This window comes from Eriocheir sinensis, unplaced genomic scaffold (genome assembly GCF_024679095.1).
Source record: "Eriocheir sinensis breed Jianghai 21 unplaced genomic scaffold, ASM2467909v1 Scaffold400, whole genome shotgun sequence".
NCBI lineage: Eukaryota > Metazoa > Arthropoda > Malacostraca > Decapoda > Varunidae > Eriocheir > Eriocheir sinensis.
In genome coordinates this window covers 227,599-239,219 of record NW_026111722.1, presented here as the reverse complement: position 1 = coordinate 239,219, position 11,621 = coordinate 227,599, and the positions used below count along the sequence as shown (strand labels likewise).

Here is an 11,621-nt window from a genome sequence, read left to right as displayed (position 1 = left end):
AAATAAGCAAAAATATGGAGACGAGTGGACGAGCTCGGCACCATGCAAGCACTTCATGGCAATAGACATCCCATGGTTTCTTTGTTTTTTCTCGGTTTCTGGAGTGGATACAAGGATGGGGTTGGTCTCTACCGAAACCCTAATCCCTTACCTCTACTTTGGCACTTAGGAAACGAAGTAAGTGGAAGGAGAGCGTAGAAATAACGGAAAATATGGAGACAGGTGGACCAGCTTGGCGCCATGCAAGCATTTTTCGCTACAGACATCCCTTGGTTTCTTGGCTGTTTTCTCGGTTTCTAGAGTGGATACAAGTCTTGGGTTACTCTCTTATGATACCCTGATCCTTCACCTCCTCTTTGTGACTTAGGGAACGAAGATAAGTGGAAGGAGAGTGGAGAAAAACTGGAAAATATTGTGTCAGGTGGACCAGCTCGGTGCCATGCAAGCAATTTTCGATACAGACATCCCTCGGTTTCTTGGCTGTTTTCTCGTTTTCTGAAGGAGATACAAGGCTGGGATTTGTCTCCTTTGATACCCTGATCTTTTACCTCCACATTGGCACTTAGGGAAGTAAGATAAGTGGAAGGAGAGTGGAGAAATAATGGAAAATATGGAGACAGGTGGACCAGCTCTTCGCCATGCATGCATTTTTCGCTAGAGACATCCCTTGGTTTCTTGGCTGTTTTCTCGGTTTCTGTAGTGGATACAAGGCTGGGAATAACTTCCAATAATACTCTGATCCTTCACCTCCACTTTGACACTTAAGGAAGGAAGATAAGTGGAAGGAGAGTGGAGAAATAAACGAAAATCTGGAGACAGGTGGACCAGCCCGGTGCCATGGAAGCACTTTTCGCTGCAGACATCCCTTGATTTCTTCGCTGTTTTCTCGGTTTCTTTAGTGGATACAAGGCTGGGATTGATCTCTAATGATACCCTGATCCGTCACCTCCTCTTTGTGACTTAGGGAACGAAGATAAGTGGAAGGAGAGTGGAGAAATAACGGAAAATATGAAGACAGGTGGACCAGCTCTGCGCCACCTTGGTTTCTTGGCTGTTTTCTCGGTTTCTGTTATGAATAGAAGAATCGAGTGGGTCTATACTGATACCATGATCCTTCACCTCCACTTTGACACTTAAGGAAGGAAGGAGAGTGGAGAAATAAACGAGATTGTGGGGACAGGTGGATCAGCTCGGCACCATGCAAGCACTTTTCGCTACAGACATCCCTTGGTTTCTTGGCTGTTTTCTCGGTTTCTAGAGTAGATACAAGGCTTGGGTTGATCTCTACTGATACCCTGATCCTTGACCTCCACTTTGTGATTTAGGGAACGAAGATAAGTGGAAGGAGAGTGGAGAAAAACCGGAAAATATTGAGACAGGTGTACCAGCTCGGTGCCATACAAGCATTTTTCGATACAGACATCCCTTGGTTTCTTGGCTGTTTTCTCGGTTTCTATAATTAATAGAAGACTCGGGTTTATCTCTACTGATACACTGATCTTTCACTTCTACTTTGCCACTTCAAGAACGAAGATAAGTGGAAGGAGAGTGGAGAAATAACTGAAAATGTGGGGACAGGTGGACCAGGTCGGTGCCATGCAAGCGACATACATCCCTTGGTTTCTTGGCTGTTTTATAGGTTTCTATTATGAATAGAAGACTCGGCTGGGTCTCTTCTGATAGCCTGATCCACCACCTGCACTCTGCCACCTAGAGAACGTAGATAGGAGGGAGGAGAGTTGAGAAATAAGCAAAAATATGGAGACGAGTGGACGAGCTCGGCGCCATGCAAGCACTTCATGGCAATAGACATCCCTTGATTTCTTTGTTGTTTTCTCGGTTTCTATTATGAATAGAAGACTTGGATTGGTCTCTACAGATATTCCGATTCTTCACCTTCACTTTGCCACTTACAGCACGAAGATAAGTGGAAGGAGAGTGGAGAAATAACGGAAAATATGGAGACAGGTGGACCAGCTCGGCGCCATGCAAGCATTTTTCGCTGCAGACATTCCTTGGTTTCTTTGTTGTTTTCTCAGTTTCTATAGTTGATACAAGGCTGGGGAGGGTCTCTTATGATACCCTGATCCTTCACCTCCACTTTGAATCTTAGGGAACGAAGTGAAGTGGTAGGAGAGTGGAGAAATAACGGAAAATATGGAGACAGGTGGACCAGCTCGGCGCCATGCAAGCATTTTTTGCTTCACACATATCTTAGTTTCTTCGCTGTTTTCTCGGTTTCTAAACCAGATAGAAAATTTGGGTTACTCTCTTATGATACCCTGATCTCTCACCTCCCCTTTTCAACTTACAGAACTTACATAAGTGGAAGGAGAGTGGAGAAATAACGAGAAATATGATGACAAGTGGACCAGATTCCCGCAATGCAAGCACTTTTCGTGATATTCATTCCTTGGTTTCTTGGTTGTTTTCTCGGTTTCTAGAATAAATAGAAGAACTTGGATTGGTCTCTACAGATTTTCCGATTCATCACCTCCACTTTGCCACTTACAGAATGAAGATAAGTGGAAAAAGAGTGGAGAAATAACGGAAAATATGGAGACAGGTGGACCAGCTCGGCGCCTTGGAAGCATTTCTCGCTACAGATATCCCTTGATTTCTTCGCTGTTTTCTCGGTTTCTATAATAGATAGAAAACTTGGGTTGGTCTCTACTAATGCTCTGATCCTTCTCCTCCATTTTGCCACATACAGAATATATATAAGTAGAAGGAGAGTAGAGAAATAACGAAAAATATTGTGACAAGTGAACCAGATTCGCGCCATGCAAGCAATTTTTTCGACATACATCCCTTGGTTTCCTGGCTGTTTTCTCGGTTTCTGGAGTAGATACAAGGCTGGGATTGATCGCTCATGATACCCTGATCCTTCGTCTCTACTTTGGCACTTAGAGAATGAAGATAAGCGGAACGAGAGTGGAGAAATAAACGAAAATGTGGAGACAGGTGGACCAGCTCGGTGCCGTGGAAGCACTTTTCGCTGCAGACATCCCTTGGTTTCTTGGCTGTTTTCTCGGTTTTTGTTATGAATAGAAGACTCGGGTTGGTCTCTACGTATACGCTGATCCTTCACCTCCACTTTGCCACTTACAGAACGAAGATAAGTGGAAGGAGAGTGGATTTCTAACTAAATATAGTGTCAAAAGTGGACGAGATTCGCGCCATGCAAGCACTTTTCGCTGCAGACATCCCTTGGTTTCTTTGTTGTTTTCTTGGTTTCTAGAATGAATAGAAGGCTCGGGCTAGTCTCTACTGATACCCTGATCTTTCCCCTCCATTTTGACATTTAGAGCACGTACATAAGTGGAAGGAGAGTGGAGCTATGAGAGAAAACATGTGGACAAGTGGACCAGCAATGCCGTAACTGGGCGTGTGTGAGAAAAGAGTAAAAAATGTCGGATCTGCCCCGCACTACTTCCTCCTACATTTTTTATCTCAATAACTACTTTCTGAACGTTTGTATCTGATTTACTTATTGAGAGAGAGAGAGAGAGAGCACATCCGCCATACTTAAAGCGTTGCGTTAGTGTCGGTTCATGAGTTCATCGCTGGCGCTCGTCACGTCAACATACAAACACACACACACACACACACACTCGCTCATCCGCCGCCCCCAGACACACACACAGACCATGATGGGTCGTCTCTCACGTCTGCTGCCCCGGGGACACGTCTTCCTCTTCCTGCTGGTGGTGGTGGTGGCGCTGAGCCAGGGAACACGGCGCTGCCGGGAGGCGGACGTGCTGCTCGGAGAAGGGGAGGTGCAGCGCATAGGCGGCGGAAATAGGGACTCTGATGGTGATTATTATTTTATGAACGTGTACCTGAGGCCCGAGGAAGGCTTCCTTGGTGTGGCTGTGCAGGTCCTAGTGGACACCCGAAATGGAACAACGGTGAGGCTGGCCGCGTGGTTCTCCAAGGACAGCCTGTTCACCGCCGCCAACACAACCGCCTGGTGGAGGTTGTTGGTGTGGGTGTGGGTGTATCCCAGTCACCGTGTGGTGGAGTTCAATGTACGTCTTGGTGATAGTGGGAAGGACTGTCACACTTGGGTCACCGCTGACAACCAACAGGGTCTGGACGTGGTGGGTTACGGCCCGTCACGATGGAGACATACGGAACCACCACCTGAGTGTCCCTATCAAGAAATTACCGAAGCGTCCTGGCCACTAAACACACCCACCTGCACGGCGCCCCCACCCATCACACGAGCCACTACACCCGCGCCCATCACACGAGCCACTACACCCGCGCCCATCACACGAGCCACTACACCCGCGCCCATCACACGAGCCACTACACCCGCGCCCATCACACGAGCCACTACACCCGCGCCCGACCCTTTGTTGGTGGCAGCGGTGACAGCAGTGCTGGTCGCCCTTGTGACGGCCGTGGCAGCAACACTGATAGCGGCGGACTTGTTCCGCACACAACAGCGTCGCGGAGCGGATCAGAGTAAGAGTGTGTGTGTGTGTGTGTGTGTGTGTGTGTGTGTGTGTGTGTGTGTGTGTGTGTGTGTGTGTGTGTGTGTGTGTGTGTGTGTGTGTGTGTGTGTGTGTGTGTGTGTGTGTGTGTGTGTGTGTGTGTGTGTGTGTGTGTGTGTGTGTGTGTGTGTGTGTGTGTGTGTGTCTGTGTCTGTGTGTGTCTGTGCCTCTGTCTGTGTCTGTGTCTGTGTCTGTGTGTGTGTGTGTGTGTGTGTGTGTGTGTGTGTGTGTGTGTGTGTGTGTGTGTGTGTGTGTGTGTGTGTGTGTGTGTGTGTGTGTGTCTGTGTCTGTGTGTGTGTGTGTGTGTGTGTGTGTGTGTGTGTGTGTGTGTGAATAGTAATAATAATAATAATAATAATAATAATAATAATAATAATAACAATAACAATAACAACAATAATAATAATAATAATAATAATAATAATAATAATAATAATAATAATAATAATAATAATAATAATAATAATAATAATAATAATAATAATAATAATAATAATAATAATAATAATAATAAATAATAATAATAATAATAATAATAATAATAATAATAATAATAATAATAATAATAATAATAATAATAATAATAATAATAATAATAATAATAATAATAATAATAATAATAATAATAATAATAATAATAATAATAATAATAATAATAATAATAATAATAATAATAATAATAATAATAATAATAATAATAATAATAATAATAATAATAATAATAACAATAATAATAATAATAATAATAATAATGATAATAATAATAATAATAATAATAATAATAATAATAATAATAATAATAATAATAATAATAATAATAATAATAATGTACAATTACGCCTCTCTCTCCCTTCTCCAGACGCCGCCTAGACCAGTACACGCCCCCCAGTGACCAGCAGGAGACCCTTGAAGGCGGCAGGACGGCAGGCTCCAGAAGAAGGCGCCCATTGTGTGTCTGTATATCCTCTATCATCCTGCCCTCTCTCTCTCTCTCTCTCTCTCTCTCTCTCTCTCTCTCTCTCTCTCTCTCTCTCTCTCTCTCTCTCTCTCTCTCTCTCTCTCTCTCTCTCTCTCTCTCTCTCTCTCTCTCTCTCTCTCTCTCTCTCTCTCTCTCTCTCTCTCTCTCTCTCTCTCTCTCTCTCTCTCTCTCTCTCTCTCTCTCTCTCTCTCTCTCTCTCTCTCTCTCTCTCTCTCTCTCTCTCTCTCTCTCTCTCTCTCTCTCTCTCTCTCTCTCTCTCTCTCTCTCTCTCTCTCTCTCTCTCTCTCTCTCTCTCTCTCTCTCTCTCTCTCTCTCTCTCTCTCTCTCTCTCTCTCTCTCTCTCTCTCTCTCTCTCTCTCTCTCTCTCTCTCTCTCTCTCTCTCTCTCTCTCTCTCTCTCTCTCTCTCTCTCTCTCTCTCTCTCTCTCTCTCTCTCTCTCTCTCTCTCTCTCCTCTCCTCTCCTCCTCTCTTCTCTTCTCTTCTCTCCTCCAAGGTTGAGTGAAGACATTCTCCTCGTCATCCGTGGAAGGAACACCACACAGAAAGCTCTAAGACATGACAGATATAACATAAGCTTACAACGAGAATACAAAGTCCTGAAGAAGAGAGTCACAGCCGTGATGGGTGCTGCCAGGAAGGACTATTACAGACTTAACACGTCCAGAGGTAACACAACAGCTGAGTGGAGAGTCTTGAAAGAAAGAGTTCCTGGCACAAAGAAACAAGCAAATAAAGTAAATGAGGAATGCAGTGTCGAAGACTTCAACAATTGTTTTTGCTAATGTTGGAAAAAAAGCTTTCGAGGAGTCTCAGAACAATCGCGAAAACTGATCTCCTGAAAACATTAACAGTCGTAACACCTTTCGTCCCCAGCCTACCGATACTGACACAATCACTCTCACCATAAAGCACCTCAAGGAATCCAACCCACACGGATCTGACAACATCTCCCTGAGACTCATCAAAGACGCTCTGCCAGCAATTCTACCGCACATCACATGTATCATAGGTATACACAATAGCAAGAGGTATCTTTCCTAATGCCTGGAAGCACGCTATTGTCACACCAATATTTAAGAAAGGAGAAGTAGGCAACAGATGGACAATGTCCTTGCTCCCAGTTGTATCTGAAATATTAGAAAAGATCGTTGCTACTCAGTTGGTCCAATTTATGGAACAGAATTTCCTCTTTAGCAGCACTCAACATGGCTTCAGACCAAACTTATCTACTGAGACTGCTCTCCTACAAGTTTCTAAAAAGATTTATGACACCATGGACAAAGGAGAAATATGTCTTTTAACTCTTTGCGACCTATCTAAAGCTTTTGATAGTGTCTGCCATGACATTCTACTCAGAAAATGCAATGAATTAGGAATCGACATATTTTGGTTTGAAGATTATCTATGTAACAGGACTCAGTCTGTGCGAATTGGTGGAAATTTGTCCTCTAGACTACAAGTATCTTTTGGAGTCCCAAGGATCCATTCAGGGCCCATTGCTATTTAAGGTTTATGTAAATGACCTGTCACAAGAAATTAAAGACTGTTTTGCTATACATTATGCTGACGACACACAATTCATTCAAACTGGAAATACTGAAAATCTATCTGAAGTAATTCTTTGAACAGGACAGACGTTAGAAAAAATTAAAAACTATTTTAATAGGAATGGTCTCTTGCTGAACTCCAAAAAGACTCAATGTATATTTCTAGGCACAAGAGCTCTGATACCACGAGTACCGGATAACACCACACTCAAAGTAGGGGTGCCTTAGTTAAGCCCTGCCAAAATGTCGAGACCTTGGGGCTACATTTTGACAGGAACATGCTGCTTGATACGCACGTGACAGAAATTACTTAAAAAGTATCTGGCATGCTTATGTACATAAATCGCCTTCAAGACTTGCTCAGGAGGAGGCCAGGTTAATTAACAGTGGTTCAGACACTTGCTCCAAGTCACCTTAACTATGGGATAACTGTTTGGGGCACCACAAATATCACACAGCTGAGAAGGATTCAAAGGATACAGAATTTTGATGCAAAAGTGGTTACTGGAGGAGCCAAGTTTGACCGTGTAACCAAACTCTGATATGAATTACAATGGCCAAATATTGAACAGAAGTGCATTTTTGAACAGTGCATCATAGTATTCAAGGCCCCGAAGAAACATTTTCCCGGAGGACAATTCTCTTTTCACGAGTAAGTAAAATAGTTGACACAAACACTGGACTAAAAACTCTACTCTATGTACAAAAACACACACTGACATTGGGTCCCGATCTATTACAGTCAGAGGGCCAAGAATATGGAATAGTCTCCAAAAAAGTAAAGAAATGTTAGAGTTTGAATGGCTTTAACGTCTACCTGAGGAAACACCTCTAGCACAGGTAACTAATTGCTCTGATTACTCTCTTATTAGACTTTATCTTATAATGTTTTACATGATGTCCTGGATATTAGTCCACGCCTTCTTTTATCAGCAATTATATTCTAGTTATATATAAAAAAAAGAAAATTTCATCGCACTCTCTGTATCTTGCTATGATAGTTTTAAGCCTGTAAAGAACAACCATTGTATAAAATGGAAATAAACATACTGATTCTGATTCTGATTCTCTCTCTCTCTCTCTCTCTCTCTCTCTCTCTCTCTCTCTCTCTCTCTCTCTCTCTCTCTCTCTCTCTCTCTCTCTCTCTCTCTCTCTCTCTCTCTCTCTCTCTCTCTCTCTCTCTCTCTCTCTCTCTCTCTCTCTCTCTCTCTCTCTCTCTCTCTCTCTCTCTCTCTCTCTCTCTCTCTCTCTCTCTCTCTCTCTCTCTCTCTCTCTCTATATATATATATATATATATGTATACATGTATATATATATATATATATATATATATATATATATATATATATATATATATATATATATATATATATATATATATATATATATATATATATATATATATATATATATATATATATATATATATATATATATATATATATATATATATATATATATATATATATATATATATATATATATATATATATATATATATTTACAGGGGCACAAAAGAAAACAATAATTGAAAAAAAAGGCACTTCTCTTTGCTGCCTAAAAGGAACAAAACAAAAGGGTGGTAAGAAAGCAAAGATCCAAATACTGGAGGAGGTGTCCTGATGCCCTCCTCTTGAAAAGTTCAAGTCTGTAGGCGGAGGAAATACAGATGAAGAAGGTGTTTACCAGCGTGAGGGATGAACATACTCATTGTTAGAAAAGATCTGGGTACCAGAGAAAATGCCTGAAATTGGAAAGAAAAGTAAAAATAGTTAAGTTGCACAAGCAGAAGGGAGATACATTGAGTTGTGAAAACTACAGGAGGCATTAAGTTGTTGGAGCATCTCACAGAAAATACTGGAATTGAAGAGAGGCAGAACTAGAGAGTTGCTCAAAATTCAATCAACAATTCTAGTTCATGACTGGATCGAGCAGCTGTGGATGCAACACTTGTTGTAAGGCAGATCCAGGAAAAATATCTGAAGAAACGAAAGTGTATTGGTGTTTTGTGGACTTATGACAGAGTGCCTAGAAGTCTTGTATTGGAGCTTGAGAAAGGAGGGTGCCGGAAAAGCTGATAAGATAGGTGAGGATGATGTATGGGAGCTAAAACAACGAATGCCGACAAAGTATGGAGAAACAAGTCTTTCTTAGTTGAAGTGGACTCCATCGAGGATCAACCTTCTGAGTCGCTTTCCATGTGTTTTCTTACTGTGTTTGGTTACAATCTAACAATGGACATAAGGAAAATGATGACTACGGGAGGTTGTTGTTCGGCGACTTATTCCCTAGCCATCATTGCAGGATACCTGAGGAAGGCCTACAGCAGAGATATTTGATATGGAAAGGTAACCTGGAGAGAAAGGGAATGGAAAGTCAACACAAAAAGACGGAGGTAATGGTGCAAGCAGTAGGAAGGCAGCATGAAGAATGAGGTAACATCATGAGAAGATTGAAACAGACGAATGAATTTAAATATTTGGGATCAGTAATTGCAGATTAAGGAGGACAGAGAGACAAAGAGTAAAAGATGTATGGCAAAAAATGGAGGAAGTGAGCAGGGTGACCTTGAATAAGAAAATACCATTGAAACTGAGAATGAAAAAATACAGCCAAAAGTTATTTACTGAGACAAAATTACTTTGTATGTGGCGCAGAAACATTGTCCTTCAGGAAGCGTAAAAAGAAGAAGGCATTTTGGAGAGAACGGGGATGAGGATGGTGAGGTGGATAGCACACTGTTGGGAGGAGACAAGTGAAGATATAAGAAGAATGTGTGGAATATGTAATATAAAGGAGAAGGCGAGAGGAGCGACTGAGATACTTTGGACACGTGAAAAGGAGATGATGATGGACCAGTGACGAAGGCAATGGTGGCGAGTTAAGGGAAGAAGGGTATCGGAAGACAAAGAATAAGATGGAGATACGGAGAAACGGACAATGACGAAAGGCAATGGTGGCGGTGTTAAGGGGCAGAGGAGTGTCAGTAAAAGAATAAGATGGAGAGATTGATGGACCATGACAGAAGGCAATGGTGGCGGGTTAGGGAAGAAGGAGTATCGGAAGACAAAGAATAAGATGGAGAGATGTGATAAAGTGTGACATGAATACACTAGGAGTGCAAGACGATGATACAATGGATAGAAGCAGGTGGCGAAAGATAACTCGAGCGGCCGACCTGCAATACAGTGGATTAAGCTCATTATGGAAGACCTTAATATATATATATATATATATATATATATATATATATATATATATATATATATATATATATATATATATATATATATATATATATATATATATATATATATATATATATATATATATATATATATATATATATATATATAATTGTCCTTTGTCCTTTAACATGTTGTATTTTCTCTTTAAATTAATCGCCTGTCGAACTTGGGTAGTCATCCATGGTGGGCTTGTGGCATTATTTGTTCTCCTAGTCTTCATGGGAACAGTTGTTCTCTACCTCTAGGAGTTTGTTCTTGAAATCGTTCCACGCGCCGTCCAATGGGTAAGTTCATGGGTTCCCAAGATGTCTGGTTAGCAGCTCACGGCGAGATTAAAATTAGCTCTTTGTAGTCTGAATCCTGGACGTGTTCTCAGTGAGTTCATGGTCTGTTCTGATCTTTAGGCGAATTAGGTGATGGTCGCAAACACTTAGTTTTCGCCGACCTGACATTCACGTGTGAGATCTGAATCACTCACGAGTACTAGGTCTAAAGTTATTTTCCTTGTCCGTTGGGTAACAATCCCAGTTAGAAAAGTGTCCTCTAACATTTCCAGGCGATCTGTTACCCTCGATCTCCAATCATCGTGGTCCAGTCAATGTTGGAACAGTTAAAGTCTGATCATGACTGACTGTTTGTTTTGTGTTATGGTGTGAATTTCCTCGTCCAGCGCTTCGGCGTCTGCTGCTTGTTGCTTTGGAGGTCTGTAAACGGTTCCAATCGTTATTTTGTTGTGCTTGCTAGTCTCCAGTTCAACATATACAGAGTCATATTTCTCTGGAGTCCTCTTTGGATATTTTCACGGCCAGGTATTTGTTCTTGACGTAACGATAACACCTCCTCCTTTCTTGTGAAGTCTGTTTTGTAAAGCTCTCGTATCCCGGAATTGAAATTCGGTCATTAGGTGGTCAGAGGTGGCCTACGTCTCGGTGATGGCAATCACGTCCGGTCTTTCTACGTTAACGTAGGCAAGTGCTCATCCTTTTGGTATTAAGCTCCGCGCGTTGGTGTATAGGACGAAATGTCCTTCTTGACTTCAGTGCTTCGAGAGTACAATGGTCTGAATGTCTCCGTGTGTTTTCTGTTGGGGCCTTGGTGTGTGATGGGCAGTCTCTACTGGTTGGCTGTTTTTGGGGACGGTGCCCCTCACGCTCGAGTTTTTGGTACAAAATTACCTCCTCGTTCAGCAGCCTACCAAGCCGTGCTGAGCCAATCGCATTGAGGTGAAGACCGTCAGGTTGGAAGAGGTCGGTATATCACAGAAATGATCCGACAGACATGTGAACGAAACTATAAATCCTCGTCCTGACAGGGTGCTTCAATCTGTTGTTGATGTTTGACGCCT

The 11,621-nt window shown here is 41.9% G+C and overlaps 1 protein-coding gene across 1 annotated transcript; it reads left to right on the top strand.

The window, feature by feature from the left end:
* The first annotated feature begins 3,578 nt into the window (after positions 1-3,578).
* LOC126992114 (uncharacterized) lies at positions 3,579-5,389 on the top strand. Its single transcript, XM_050850783.1, has 2 exons — positions 3,579-4,473; positions 5,362-5,389. Exons 1-2 carry the CDS (start codon positions 3,651-3,653, stop codon positions 5,370-5,372), a joined length of 834 nt encoding a protein of 277 aa, XP_050706740.1. The 5' UTR covers positions 3,579-3,650; the 3' UTR covers positions 5,373-5,389.
* The last annotated feature ends 6,232 nt before the right edge of the window (positions 5,390-11,621 follow it).